At 53.9% G+C, this 15,749-nt stretch overlaps 1 protein-coding gene across 5 annotated transcripts in view; it reads right to left on the bottom strand.

Annotated features, from left to right (window-relative positions):
• The window catches only part of APBB1 (amyloid beta precursor protein binding family B member 1), a 465,162-nt gene that overhangs the window by 284,711 nt on the left and 164,702 nt on the right, over nucleotides 1-15,749 (bottom strand). For 2 of the 5 annotated variants that reach the window (XM_086933714.1, XM_086933713.1), the window contains exon 1: nucleotides 9,312-9,474. The exons of the other annotated variants lie outside the window; for them this stretch is intronic. In XM_086933714.1, the coding sequence (XP_086789840.1) occupies nucleotides 9,312-9,363 (52 nt within the window). In that variant the 5' untranslated portion in view covers nucleotides 9,364-9,474. Of the gene's footprint in view, nucleotides 1-9,311; nucleotides 9,475-15,749 lie in introns of those variants that run through there. 5 annotated transcript variants of the gene reach the window in all.

Genomic DNA, 15,749 nt, shown 5'->3' with positions numbered 1-15,749 from the left:
GTTTTGTACTTCAAACTATAGGTCAACCAGCCTGAATTTTTTAGTTCGGATGGACCTCAAGTTTTACACTGACGGAGTAAAATTTCCTCTGAAGGAGTAGAAGCCTTCGAGGTAAGATATCGGACTGCCCGTTCTACATAAAGTGGATAGTCCGAAGGCTTTTTTTTTTTTATAATTGTCCTCTACCTCCAGGTATATCACGGTGGTGAAGGACACATTTAAAAAAAAAAAAAAAAAACAACAACCCATGGGAGGCAACTTTTTTTTGAAAAATTAAAAACTAAAGCTCCCAGCTTTAGTTTTTAATTTTTCAAAAAAAAAAAAAAATCACGCTTTAAAAGTTTGCATTTGAGGGAAAAAAAGTTTGACGCTGGCAGTTATGTTTCACGGGCCTTTCCTACATTGACAGGAGCCGCCATGGTGGCGGTTCCTGTCTTAGTACAGAGATGTTCGTGGGTTTAGCAGATGCCTCTAAATTTTGTTGGTGGAGTAAAGGCAGGGTCGCGGATGTAAATTTCCTTTTGAAGCCTGTCTGCTTACACTCCATCATCCAAGCTCCAATTCAGGCCTTCAGTCTAGAGTGGCACAGTGGGCAAAAAACAATAATCAGGAACGCAACCCCAAAGGATTGCCAGTGGTTAGACTATTTGCAAGCATTTGTCCCATCACCTTTTGGGTGTTTGATTGCCAGTAGTATGCCTGGAAACCAGAAACAAAAGAAAAACCAAAGGGGGTGATGGACGGAGCGTTGACAATACAAACACTCACCCCCAGTCAACTGATCTGAGTTTAATCCATCACCCCAGTTCAGACATGGCCATATGCAAATCAGTCTGACCCTGTGCCTCATGGGAACAGTCCAGCCCGAACTGCCACGCCAGAGACAGCACAGCTTTCTAAGCCGGCTCTTGCGAAGGCTTGTGAATTAAAAAAAAGGAGTACATTTGCATCCAATCAAGGAATACTTCTATGGGTGCGGATGTACTACTTTCGTGGTAAACCCATCACTATATATTTAAGTTCCTGGTCCAAAAAATTAACAAGTTAAAACCTCTTAGTGAAATCAGACCAATAAGAAAAATCAACACAGACATACACCTCCCTCAGGGCCCCCACACCCAACTGCCAAGCCCAAAATGCAGCTATTTGGGGAGGGAATTTAAACCTCAACACCACCCAGAAGCTATGCCCCAACTATTTACTGAGATCCATATAGTAACGCGAAATGAATAACTGAACACAAAGCACTGACCTTTAAAGCTAAAACTAAAGAGAGAACGATGTAACCCTACATTCACAGTACTACATAATATGCAAATCTGTATTCAAATCCCAGCTTCTGCACTTCACCAAATGGTGTGATCCCTAGCTCATTGCTTTACTTCTAAATGTATAATTTTCCTTAACCATCGAGCCTCATGGCACATTGAATTATTTCAATAAAGTATCTGTGCTCTACAAAAAATCACAAATGGTCAATATAAAATAATGTTTCTTCACATTGAATATTAACACAGGCTTTAATAGAGAACGTGACAAACTGACATTTGGAGTAACTTGTGGCGCCGTCACCAAGGTATGGGGTATTCATGAATGTTTGAAGCTTTAAAAATTATTACTTGCAATAAATATCACTCAATGCAGTAACATAATCGTATGAAGTTTAATGAGGAGCAGAGAAATGTGGAAAAATAGATTTTTCCTCTCATTTTTAAGTAATTATATTTTTATGGCATTTGTTGTATGATTTTCCTCTTTTGAGGGCTTGGTTCGTGCTTTAGATCTCATTGCCAAAGCAGACCCCCGATTCTGCTTTTCTCCAGGCTGTCAGTGCCTGTCCCCGCAACCACCAACCTCCAACCCTGAGAAATGTAGTGACTCGGAAGTCCTTAGGGTTCCCATTAATCGAGGCTCAAAGGAACACAAAGACTATCATTCTCACACCTCCCAGTACCATGAGACCCCCCCCCCCGATCACTCACACCGCTCAAAGTGATTGGGACAAGATCAGAGCAGATCACTCGCTGCCCTCAAATTGTCTGGGGCATCCCCTCGCCCGCAACTCGAAGGGGCAGGCTCAGGCCGGGTCACATTCATCCCTCTCAGTGCCCAAGACACTCCTGCACCCAGAGTCCAATGGAAAGGGACGGATTCAGTCCTATCCCTGCCGCCGCAGATGATTCAAGGCATGGGCAAAGCAGGCAATTGCCCAGGCCCCACCTTTCCAAGGGCCCTTGGGATAGTAAACTTTCTCTATTTTAGGTTTGTCTTTTTTCTCAAACGCCTTTTTTTTGTGACCACATTTTTATTATTATTTTGCAGTGACAAAAAAGTTACAGTGCTACCCTCATCCTGATTCGCACCCCGGATTCCAGGGCGAGATAAACAGCACAGATTGCTCCCTCACCCAATCAAAGCAGTGCTGCAGAGTCAGTGCTTAATTTGTAAAATATTAGAAGCCAGGCTCCGACAGCGAGGCCACTGCAGCTTGCACCACCCATCACCCTTGTCATCGTAGCCAAAACAACTACTAATCATCTCTCTCACATGTAATTGCGACAGTTCAGATTATTCCAGGTCCTCAAAGCTAAAGGAATGGATGGGGAGGCAGGTATTAGCAATTTTAATGTATATTGTAGTCCTAAACAACTGTTCTGCTCATCTCTAAATTAGATGAGCAGCGCCACCATGTGGTAGACTGTTCTAGGTATGTTGTTGACAATTAGGTGCCGAGCACCGGAAACCAATTAAGTGCTGGTGCTTAGCACCAGAAAGCCCTGGCTCAAATTAAGCACAGTGTGGAGTCCAGGATAAGTCCACCATCGACCCCGTACCTGGAGATGCCTATGTGGACAACCCCTGGCCCGGTAGATAGACTCCTCCAGTTGAGAGCGCCAGTCCATTGGCAAGTGCCAGTCTGAGATCTTAGGAGGGTGAGTGGGACTCCAGTAGCACGCTACATCCCGTTTAGCGAGCAACGTACCCATGCCAAACAACGTGCGTTCTCCGGGGGGTCTACGAAGGCCAAGATTCCCAGTAGCGCCAGTTTAGGCGAAAGTTCAATTAGCCTCTCCAGTACCTCTATCAACGCCCTGCCAACAGTTGACCAGTACCATGCAATACTGGGACAAGACCTTCTCCATCTCATTCTTTAACATAGGATTCCATTTTGTTTGCCATCACGGGGACTGAACTAGCAGAATATAGGTAATAAAATTCTAAATTGTTCCAAAGAGGAGACCCCGAAATATTTATTGCTTGGGCCCCTCAAAATCCTTAGAGAACACTGCTTCCCACCCATTGGCAGTGACCGGAGAATAGCCCTCATCCGAAGCCCAATGGAAAGGGATAGGCTAACTGCACTGGGACACTCCTTCACAGAGCCTGATGGAAAGGGATAGAACAAGAACCGAAAGCCAGAGTTTAAGTGGAGCAGTAATCATGTCCCCATCTGTAGAGGCAAAACTACAGATTGATTTTTGAACAGTGTGAAAAAAGTCAGGATAATCCATATCTGTAAGACCGTAAATATTTCCATTTCTCTTGTTTTACTGAATCAAACCGAGTGTTTCTTTCGTTTTTCTGTGCACCATACACTCTGTAGAGCGTGTACTGTGAACTAAGTTGCCTTCAGGTGTCTGAGTGAATTCAGGTTGCAGATGGCTGGCTGTGAAGGGACACAATTGAGAAGGCTGAAGGCAGTGCACGTTTCTCAAAGAATCAGAGATGGACACACTACAAGCACATCCAATCAGTGGCTCATGATGAAGGACAGCTGTCTCAAGCTTAACTCAGACAAGATCGAAGTCCTCAGCCTGGGCTCCACCCCCTCTGCCTGAGACGACTCCTGGTGGGAAGCGCTCTGAACCCTCACCCCGACCCACAGACCACGCAAGTAACCTCAGCATGATCCTGGACTCCTCGCTATCAATGAACTGCCAAATCAACACAGTTTTGTCTTGCTGCTTCCAAACGCTCTGCCTGGTTTGTGAGCTCTTCGAGTGAATCCCTACTGAGTCCAGGAAAACTGTCACCCATGCGCTCCTCAGAAACAGACGACTACGGCAATGCACTCTACTCTGGCACCACCCAGAAACTCCAACAAAACTGCAGAAGATCCAGAATGCCTCGGCAAGACACATCCTGAACATCCCATGCTGCAGCCACATCACCGGCCACTTGAGAGTCCTTCAGTGGCTATTTATCAACAAAAGAAATCCCTTAAAGCTCCTCAAGCATGTCTACAAAGCCCTAAACAATGCTGGACCTGCATACCTTAACCACTGCCTTTCCTTCTACACACCCATCAAACATCTCCACTCCGCCCAAAATGCCCCGCTCCAATCCCATGGATCCACGAGACCAAGGCTGGCGGAAGAGCCGATTTCTTAACTCCCTGCAAAGACCTGGAACTTCCTGTCTCTACACCTCAGGTCGCTGCCGCAATTCAGGAAGGATCTCAAGACTTGGCTCCTTGACAGAACCACAGATCCCCTCCCCTTTTCCCCCTTTCCCCCAGCGCCCGAGACCCTCACAGGTGAGTAGCTGCACTTTATAAGAAACCTGATTGATAGATTGCTCTTCTGAAGAGCTCACAGAGCGATAAACCAATCGTAATTGTGCTACTATGCAAAAGTAAGTAAAGAGGGGACACAGAGCAAAGTAAAAGAAGAGGCAGTGTTTACTGGTGAATGGGTGTGTGCATATGGGTAGAGTTGAAGTGAAGGAGATTCAAGGCAGTAACAGCATGAGAGAGTGAAAAAGGGTGCAGAGGAAGAAAGAAGGTGTGAGATATGCAGAGGGATATTATAAAGATTGGGGCAGAGAAAGGGCTCAAGTGTCTAACAGAATGAGATACTGCAGAGGAAAGGGGTGTGAAGGGTAGAACTGGAGTGACAGACTCCAAAGACCACTACCCCTTCAACAGACCTTAGTAACTCAATTTCGCATTTCAGAATGTAAACAGGTTAACCACAACAAAATCATTGTTACTCTTTTATATTATACGGCTAATAAGTAATGGCAGATCTAACTGTTCCGACTTATTGTAGACATATGTCGGTTGTTGTACATCTGGATGCAACAACAAAGATCAGAGACCCCAAAATACTGGATTGGTGGCACACAGTGGATAGCACAGTATTTCAGTTTACATGTTTAACCCCTTCCATGCTCATGACGGAACGGTTCCGTCATGAGCCGATAGGCTCATTAGAACCTTCAGCGCAGTGCGAAAATTCACGCCGCGCTGAAGGGGTTAAGTCACGTCCTTGGCGACATAGGTCATGCCACTTTGAAAAGATTCATAGTTATGCTTTGTAGACCGCACCCACTTTAATAACGTCATTCCACTCCAAACACACACTTTCTTCTACCCACTAAAGCCCTGCTGGTAACACCCACATCACTCAAGAGCCCTGAGACACTCCTTCACTCACAGCCGGATGGAAAGGGCCAAAGACCGGATGACTCCCACCTCTCTCAGTACCATAGGACACTCTTTCCCTCACAGCCGGATGGAAAGGGCCAAAGACCCGAAGACTCCCACCTCTCTCAGTACCATAGGACACTGCTTCACTCACAGCCGGATGGAAAGGGGCAGAGACCGAATGACTCCCACCTCTCTCAGTACCATAGGACACTCCTTCACTCTCAGCCCGATGGAAAGGGGCAGAGACCCGATGACTCCCACCTCTCTCAGTACCATAGGACACTCCTTCACTCTCAGCCCGATGGAAAGGGCCAAAGACTCCCACCTCTCTCAGTACCATAGGACACTCCTTCACTGACAGCTCGATGGAAAGGGGCAGAGACACGATGACTCCCACCTCTCCCAGTACCATAGGACACCCTTGCTGACTCACTTTTCCATAAATCTTTCCTTTCCATCCTCTGCACGCCTCCTCTATAGAGCACGGCCTACTCCAAGTCACATGCAGGTTTGCTTTAATTATCGCATCTTTGCAAACTGGCCACATACAGCTCTTTTCAAACCTCTCTTTTAACAGTCATACCCTTAACAATAGCTAATCCCTGGTGGCTCATCTGTTGAAACGTCCAGCCAGGCCATGAATTCACATACCCCCTGCCCTCCCTTTACTGGATTGGGAGAAGAGCCCGGTGTGAAGTGCTACCACACCCCCTCAGTGGTAGTGAGTGCTATATAATGTAATTATCATACGAGTCCATAACACTCAGCAGTTGGCAGTCGATGGCAGTTCACACAGGCTGCATCATAACTCCCTTTTACGGGTGCCACTTACAGATGACACAGCCGAGAAGGCTCAAGTCCAGCCCCAGCCCACCCACCACAGGCTGGGCAGGCAGGCAAGCAACGCCACATCCTGCTGGCCACCAGAGGACTTGAATCTAGTCCATCACTGCGGCTCCCAAGCAGCCATGTACCAGGAGCGCTTCCGAGCATCTCACGGTGACAACCAGAGAGGGGAGGGTTAAACAAAACTCCCGTGCCAGCAGCTCTCTGCCCGCCCCAGCAGCTCTCCGCCCGCTCCAGCAGCTCTATGCCTGTCCCAGCAGCTCTCCACCCGGCCGTCTGCCCGTCCCAGCAGCTCTATGCCCGTCCCAGCAGCTCTATGCCCGTCCCAGCAGCTCTATGCCCGTCCCAGCAGCTCAATGCCCGTCCCAGCAGCTCAATGCCCGTCCCAGCAGCTCAATGCCCGTCCCAGCAGCTCAATGCCCGTCCCAGCAGCTTTATGCCCGTCCCAGCAGCTCAATGCCCGTCCCAGCAGCTCAATGCCTGTCCCAGCAGCTTTATGCCCGTCCCAGCAGCCCTCTGACCGCCCCAACAGCTCTCTGCCCGTCCAGCAGCTCTATGCCTGTCCCAGCAGCTCTATGCCTGTCCCAGCAGCTCTATGTCTGTCCCTCTGCCCGTCCCAGCAGCTCTCTGCCAGCTCTCCCGTTAACCTCCGTCCGATAAAGGGGATACTCCGAACTTTCAGGGTACAAGCTTATCAATGAGAATTCAGAATGTAAACCACTAAATATCTACTGCTCTTGGGACGTGCTGGGAGATTCAGGGCTGGCCTGGCAGACAAGCCACATCAAATACTTAGGAATATTCTTCGGCAGTGACCTGATCACCACAATACACCACAACGAGAAACTCCTATTAGTAAAGGTAAAGAAACTATTAGAAGCCTGGTCACCTAAATTCATGACATGGTGGGGAGGTATTGAAACATTAAAAAGGATGATCACGCCTCTGATAAATTATCTATCAGGCATGCTCCCAATCCTCCCAACAGATGACTTCCACGAAAAGATAGATAAAATGTGCACCAAATTCCTTTGGCGCGACAAAGAAAGCCAGGATTAGTATTAAGAAGTTAAGACTACCCAAAACGCAAGGGGGTGAACCTAGAAGATTTTAAGCTCTTCCAACTAGCCTTCCTAGCTAAACAAGGTACACACTGGGTGGCCCAGACACCAGAATACACACCAGTGCGGATACAGGGGGGAAAAAGCCATTCTGAACAACTTGAACCCACAAGCCCTACTAACGTCGAACGCATTTCCAAACGCGAACAACCCAATCCTGAGGAATACCAAGATAGCGCTCTTAAACTGGACTAAAGAATGGAGGTCAGCATTAAAGGTTCCAAATCAGAAGCAATATGGTTGAATAACAATATCAAATACAAGGGGAAAACTCTCAGATTCACACAGGGAGAGTAAAGGGCATTTCACACCCACACCAACCGGATAAAGAAACAGCACCAACTACATTCTCTGACCTGAAGACATCCCACCAACTAGAGGACTTAGACCTGTATAGATTTCTAAAGGTAAAAGCGGCCCTAGCAAAATCAAAAATAGTAGACACCAAACCCTCGATCTTCCAGTACGTAGCAAGCATAAATAAAGTAGGCCACCAAGCATCGCAACCATATAGAATAATCCGACCCCAAAAGTCCAAACTCAACAACAAAACGAAGGGATAGTGGGATAAACTTATGTACCCCCTGCTAAACGAATAGGAGTGGAAAAACCTGTGGTCCTCAGCCATTCGAAATAAGATCACCCTAGACTTAGCTCAAACTAAACTCTTGTTGCTACACAAAACATTCTTGACCCCAACCCGACTACACACACACAAGGCCTCAGAGACAGCCCACTCTGCTGGAGTTGCAACACAGGGAAGGGGGAGCTGGAACATCTCACCTTCCAATGCCCAACACTCCAGGGTTTCTGGGGTAGGGTGTTTGACTTCATAGACAATGTCTTTAAGTGCAAGATTGCAAGAGACTTTGCCTCACTCACCACGGCATTTATTCGAACCGACCTCCCCACAGAGGGAGAGAGAAACCGAATGGACTTACTCCTGACAGCGGCGGTCGAACTGGGGCTAACGAACTGGAAGGACACCTCCAAGACCACCTACAAAGGCTGGATCCACTGGGTCACCCACCTCAGAGGAGCGGACAACCCGGCGGTGCAATGCTCTCCCTGGAAAGCGTCATACAGGGGCCTGTGGGAAGTCCTGGACAGAGCCCCGGTCCAGTACGAGCGTCCTAAGAAACCGTCCCGCAACCACTTGCGTGCAGTGCAGCACCGACCGCGCAATGGACATGACGGGGACTAGAACATTCTACTGCCAAGTCAGAAGGATATATATAGCGGTCTCTCTGTCCTATCCTCCTCCGCCGCTTATTCCTACCGTTCCTGTACTTTCCTACCTTAGACCTACTATTTACAAAAATATATCCCGCAAAGGAAGACTCGCCCGAAATGTACTTTAAAGCATGTTTATGCCAACGGCGATAAATCCGAATAACAAACGTATGTACTATGTATAGAAAACTTGAAGAAAAAACAAACAAAAAAAAACGTGCCATAAAGGGACCTGCAGAGCTGGTGCACGCTGCCAGCTGCATATAAACCATGAACTGTGCGCCTCTCACACACCTCGAAGCGCTGCGCCCCATAACACGAGAGCTGCACCTTGGGGGTCCTCGCGCTCGACATGGGAACACTTCACACACAGACTCAAGGCAGAGAGAAGACCCTTCCAGCCACATATCCCGCAAGATGCGAGTGCCTCAGCGCCCCACAAACGAGCAGAAGGAACAATATAAACATTGCAATGCAAAGCCCCGCACACCTCCCACTTCTGTCCCTGCTCGGACATGGGACCCTCCCCCCAAACACGCACACACATCGCAGCACTCTCGCGCTGGCCCCTCCCGGCGCACAGGCTTCTCTGCGCTGGATGCGTTCACTAATGTACAGCTGCCCAGAAGATACCCTTTGAAGACAACAGCGGGCGCTGCCAGCACGTGCCCCTCGCCTACCTGGGGCGCAGTCCTGCAGGATGATGGCCAGGAAGTAATCCTTTGTGTACATGGTGCCAGGTGGGCGTCAGGTGCCCGCGCTGCCCATCGCGGGACGCGGGGGGCACCACAGCCCGCACTCCTGCGCCCAGGGAGCCACGCGCCTCACCGCATCCTAGCCGGTGTCCGGGCAGCAGCGGACGGGGCTCCTCCCTGCACCGCCCGATGCAGTGCCTGCTGCTCTCACCGGGGTGGGGAGTGCGGAGGAGGGTCAGGAGGAGGAGGAGAGCTTCCTGGAGCAAGAGCAGCGAGGGGGCTGGAAGGAGCAAGGAGGGACAGCACGGAGGTAAGGAGGGACAGCACAGAGGTAAGGAGGGACAGCACGGAGGAAAGGAGGGACAGCACGGAGGAAAGGAGGGACAGCACGGAGGAAAGGAGGGACAGCACGGAGGAAAGGAGGGACAGCACGGAGGAAAGGAGGGACAGCACGGAAGAAAGGAGGGACAGCACGGAAGAAAGGAGGGACAGCACGGAAGAAAGGAGGGACGGCGCGGAGTGCGGGAGGGACGGCGCGGAGTGGGGAGGGACGGCAGGGAGTGCGGGAGGAAAGGAGGGACAGCACAGAGGACAGGAGGAAAGGAGGGACAGCACGGAGTAGGACAGGAGGGACAGCACTGAGTGCAAGAGGGACAGCATGGAGCGTAGCAGGAAATAAGGTACAACATGGAGGAAAGGAGAAACAGCACGGAGGAAAGGAGGAACAGCACGGAGGAAAGAAGGAACAGCACGGAGGAAAGAAGGAACAGCAAGGAGGAAAGGAGGGACGGCACGGAAGAAAGGAGGGACGGCACGGAAGAAAGGAGGGACGGCACGGAAGAAAGGAGGGACGGCACGGAAGAAAGGAGGGACGGCACGGAAGAAAGGAGGGACGGCACGGAAGAAAGGAGGGACGGAAGGAGGGACGGCGCGGAGTGCGGGAGGGACGGCGCGGAGTGCGGGAGGGACGGCGCGGAGTGCGGGAGGAACGGCACCGAGTGCGGGAGGGACGGCACCGAGTGCTGGAGGGACGGCACGGAGTGCTGGAGGGACGGCACGGAGTGCAGGAAGGACGGCACGGAGTGCAGGAAGGACAGCACGGAGTGCAGGAGGGACGGCACAGAGGTAAGGAGGGACAGCACAACGTGCAGGAGGAAAGGAGGGACAGCACAGAGGACAGGAGGACAGGAGGGACAGCACGGAGTAGGACAAGAGGGACAGCACTGAGTGCAGGAGGGACAGCATGGAGCGTAGCAGGAAAGAAGGTACACGGAGGAAAGGAGAAACAGCAAGGAAGAAAGGAGGAACAGCAAGGAGGAAAGGAGGAACAGCAAGGAGGAAAGGAGGAACAGCACAGAGGAAAGGAGGGACAGCACGGAGGAAAGGAGGGACAGCACGGAGGAAAGGAGGGACAGCAAAGAGGAAAGGGGAAACAGCAAGGAGGAAAGGAGAAACCGCAAAGAGGAAATGAGAAACAGCAAGGAGGAAAGGAGGGACAGCACGAAGAGCAGAAGGGAATGAGGAACAGCAAGGAGGAAAGGAGGAACAGCAAGAAGGAAAAGAGAAAGAGAAAGGAGGAAAGGAGAAAGAGCAAGGAGGAAAGGAGGGACAGCAAGGAGCGCAGGAGGAAAGGAGGGACAGCACGAAGCGCAGGAGGAAAGGAGGGACAGCACTGAGGGCAGGAGGAAAGGAGGGACAGCACGCAGGAGGAAAGGAGGGACAGTGCAGAGGATAGGAGGAGACCAGAAACAGTAAGAAAGCAAACAGGCAGGAGAAAAAGGTTAAGAGGGAAAGCACTAGGTAAACACGTGAAAAGGATGAATAGTGACAAAGAGAAATGAGAGGTGGGAGCAAGAGGGGGGGGGGGTGAGTGGAGAAAATATTGAGGAGCCTGTATACAACTAGGGTGCACAAAATCCATAGGTGAGGGTCAAGATGAAGTGTATTTGGTGGGAGGGAAGCCTTTCAGACGTGATACTTCAGAGGCTTGGAACACCACTGAGGAAAACCAAACAAGCAAAAAACGCCTATAGTTCAGGAGCTGGATGCAGACTCCTTGGCTTTGCCAATGCTTATTTTGATTGTGAATGGTGTTTCTATGAAGGTAGGAACTGTATGAAATCAAGCACTGTTTAAAAGCCAAAATGTATATATTTCCTATGTAAAAGCACACATTGCACCAGCAGGTCCTGGCCCCGAGGAAGACTCCTTATTGTACAGATGTGGGCAATGTGCAGCAGGATCAGAATGCCACCCTCAGCCGGGTTAACCAATGGCCGAAGTGGGCCCACCCTGTGCCCCATGCAGCAGGTACAGGAAGCAAATGTCCATGACACCGCTGTAGGCCAAAGAGACGAAGAGGACTGGCTGAACGCCTCTGGAACTATGTAGGTACAATATAGATCTATTGTCTAAGGCCAGACCTAAAAGCTCCTTCAAGTATTCTGTTCTTCCCCCTCCCCCGTGCCCAGAGTACGATGAGGCAAAGCTTGGCACTTACACAAAGGAAAGCACCAGGGTTGCAACGAATATTAACTTAAGTAGTGATAGTTATATGAACAATGAGGGAATGGTCAAGCCGAGCTCTTCGAAGTTGACAAAGTTTAAGAAAGAAAAAAGAAGAAAAAAAAGGTTTAAAGGTTTCAAACAAGTGAGCTAACTGTTGACATTAAAACAATATCATCCTACGGAGATGGATGGGCATAGCCTGGAGTGGCACACATCAGGCCCCCGCTCGCACCCGTGGTCAGCAAGGGGCCAGGGTTTTCCAAAGAACCAAGCGAGCCTGGGGGACTTTGCCGTTGGACGGGATCGAGCTCTATAACAAGGTGCACTTATGTCAAGTCATGAGTTAGACAGCCCTCAAAGGAGAATGCATCGATCCAGAGGCCATGATGTACAGCGCTAGACAGGACATCCAGACGCGTCAAGGTGCTTCTCAGTGCCAGTCCTGGGCACAAGGTTGCCTGGTAAGCTGGGCTCCTTCCCTCCCTCATTGGTTCTTCTGCAGATCTCACGGCAGAGGGTGGACTGGGTCCCACTGCCTTTGATGGTGCAGAAAAGAGGATTATGTGCAGCGCTGAAGAAGAGGATAGCCAAGGTGCTGCTCGGTGCCACCGGTGGGCACAGCATGAGGGCACCACAGTCAGACATCTTCAGCAGGCCCTGGCAGAGCGCGCCCCAGGCTGCAGAGCCTTCAAAGTGCTGAAGGGATCTCAGGGTGAGCAGCGATGAGCAATGTGACAGCCAATCTTAAATGGGCAGCCCATAATAAGGTGGCAAAAGAGTCTAATCTTGGAAGCAGTGAACAGGAGGCAAATGTGAGTGTTGAGTAGCAATGTCGTAATTAGGTCTCATAAGGCACACAGCAATATAGTGGTGTGCTTGGAGGTACAAACAGAGGTATTCAGGTCTGGCCTAAAGGTTAACAAATGGTCACCGTGTTCACTTGAAGTGATTGGAGGCACAAAAGGAGCTTTTCGGGTCTGGTTTACTGTTCCACGAATGGTCAACTTGTTCACTCGTTTCTTCTACAGCCTGCACAGTGCAAGTGCTGCTTTCGTAAAGTTTGATTCAGTGTTCGCCACTTCTGATCCACCCCTTCCACCTCCCAAGAAGGAGTAGATACAGCCTGCATCTCCGGTACACCGCTCCAGCCTCCAGCCACAGCTCCTTCACTTTGTATAAATCAAACAAGCGCAAGACTCCAGAATACAGCTCACCACTATCACACCACCACCACCTTAAAACAGGTCCAGCACCCCAGCTACATCCTCAGTACCATTTAGACCAGCACCTTGGACCAGGCCCAGCACCTTGCTCCAGCCTGCACCCTCTGCCAGCTACCTACCCATCACCCCCTGGATCAGGCCAAGCACCTGGCTCCAGCCGGAATCATCAGTACCAATCACATCACCACAACGAAATGTGTCCAGGACCTCCAGCCTGCATTCTCTGTACTATTAAAATCACCAGCACGGACCTGCCTTTATCCTTAGTACCATTCACACCACACACCACCTTGGAACAGGCCCAGCACCTGGTTCTGAGTCCTGCCTGCATCCTCAGCACGAGGATCCAGACAGGGGGAGGATGTGGCTGCCAGGGGGAGGATGTGGCTGCCAGGGGGAGGATGTGGCTGCCAGGGGGAGAATGTGGCTGCCAGGGGGAGAATGTGGCTGCCAGGGGGAGAATGTGGCTGCCAGGGGGAGAATGTGGCTGCCAGGGGGAGAATGTGGCTGCCAGGGGGAGGGTGCGGCTGCCAGGGGGAGGGTGCGGCAGCCAGGGGGAGAATGTGGCTGCCAGGGGGAGAATGTGGCAGCCAGGGGGAGGGTGCGGCAGCCAGGGGGAGGGTGCGGCAGCCAGGGGGAGGGTGCGGCAGCCAGGGGGAGGGTGCGGCAGCCAGGGGGAGGGTGCGGCAGCCAGGGGGAGGGTGCGGCAGCCAGGGGGAGGGTGCGGCAGCCAGGGGGAGGGTGCGGCAGCCAGGGGGAGGGTGCGGCAGCCAGGGGGAGGGTGCGGCAGCCAGGGGGAGGGTGCGGCAGCCAGGGGGGAGGGTGCGGCAGCCAGGGGGGAGGGTGCGGCAGTCAGGGGGGAGGGTGCGGCAGCCAGGGGGGAGGGTGCGGCAGCCAGGGGGAGGGTGCGGCAGCCAGGGGGGAGGGTGCGGCAGCCAGGGGGGAGGGTGCGGCAGCCAGGGGGGAGGGTGCGGCAGCCAGGGGGGAGGGTGCGGCAGCCAGGGGGAGGGTGCGGCAGCCAGGGGGGAGGGTGCGGCAGCCAGGGGGGAGGGTGCGGCAGCCAGGGGGGAGGGTGCGGCAGCCAGGGGGAGGTGTGGCTGCCAGTGTGGCAGCCAGGGGGAGGTGTGGCTGCCAGTGTGGCAGCCAGGGGGAGGTGTGGCTGCCAGTGTGGCAGCCAGGGGGAGGTGTGGCTGCCAGTGTGGCAGCCAGGGGGAGGTGTGGCTGCCAGTGTGGCAGCCAGGGGGAGGTGTGGCTGCCAGTGTGGCTGCTAGGGGGAGGATGTGGCTGCCAGGGGGGAGGATGTGGCTGCCAGGGGGGAGGATGTGGCTGCCAGGGGGGAGGGTGTGGCTGCCAGGGGGGAGGGTGTGGCTGCCAGGGGGGAGGGTGTGGCTGCCAGGGGGGAGGGTGTGGCTGCCAGGGGGGAGGGTGTGGCTGCCAGGGGGGAGGGTGCGGCAGCCAGGGGGGAGGGTGCGGCAGCCAGGGGGGAGGGTGCGGCAGCCAGGGGGGAGGGTGCGGCAGCCAGGGGGAGGGTGCGGCAGCTAGGGGGAGGGTGCGGCAGCCAGGGGGAGGGTGCGGCAGCCAGGGGGGGAGGGTGCGGCAGCCAGGGGGAGGGTGCAGCAGCCAGGGGGAGGGTGCAGCAGCCAGGGGGAGGGTGCGGCAGCCAGGGGGAGGGTGCGGCAGCCAGGGGGGAGGGTGAGGCAGCCAGGGGGGAGGGTGCGGCAGCCAGGGGGAGGTGTGGCTGCCAGTGTGGCAGCCAGGGGGAGGTGTGGCTGCCAGTGTGGCAGCCAGGGGGAGGTGTGGCTGCCAGTGTGGCAGCCAGGGGGAGGTGTGGCTGCCAGTGTGGCAGCCAGGGGGAGGTGTGGCTGCCAGTGTGGCTGCTAGGGGGAGGATGTGGCTGCCAGGGGGGAGGATGTGGCTGCCAGGGGGGAGGATGTGGCTGCCAGGGGGGAGGGTGTGGCTGCCAGGGGGGAGGGTGTGGCTGCCAGGGGGGAGGGTGTGGCTGCCAGGGGGGAGGGTGTGGCTGCCAGGGGGGAGGGTGTGGCTGCCAGGGGGGAGGGTGTGGCTGCCAGGGGGGAGGGTGTGGCTGCCAGGGGGGAGGGTGCGGCAGCCAGGGGGGAGGGTGCGGCAGCCAGGGGGGAGGTTGCGGCAGCCAGGGGGAGGGTGCGGCAGCTAGGGGGAGGGTGCGGCAGCCAGGGGGAGGGTGCGGCAGCCAGGGGGAGGGTGCGGCAGTCAGGGGGGGAGGGTGCGGCAGCCAGGGGGGAGGGTGCGGCAGCCAGGGGGGAGGGTGATGCAGCCAGGGGGGAGGGTGCGGCAGCCAGGGGGAGGTGTGGCTGCCAGTGTGGCAGCCAGGGGGAGGTGTGGCTGCCAGTGTGGCAGCCAGGGGGAGGTGTGGCTGCCAGTGTGGCTGCTAGGGGGAGGATGTGGCTGCCAGGGGGGAGGATGTGGCTGCCAGGGGGGAGGGTGTGGCTGCCAGGGGGGAGGGTGTGGCTGCCAGGGGGGAGGGTGTGGCTGCCAGGGGGGAGGGTGTGGCTGCCAGGGGGGAGGGTGTGGCTGCCAGGGGGGAGGGTGTGGCTGCCAGGGGGGAGGGTGTGGCTGCCAGGGGGGAGGGTGTGGCTGCCAGGGGGGAGGGTGTGGCTGCCAGGGGGGAGGGTGTGGCTGCCAGGGGGGAGGCTGTGGCTGCCAGGGGGGAGGC

Source organism: Lissotriton vulgaris, chromosome 8 (assembly GCF_964263255.1).
Source record: "Lissotriton vulgaris chromosome 8, aLisVul1.2, whole genome shotgun sequence".
Lineage (NCBI taxonomy): Eukaryota > Metazoa > Chordata > Amphibia > Caudata > Salamandridae > Lissotriton > Lissotriton vulgaris.
This window is presented reverse-complemented; position numbering and strand designations above follow the sequence as displayed.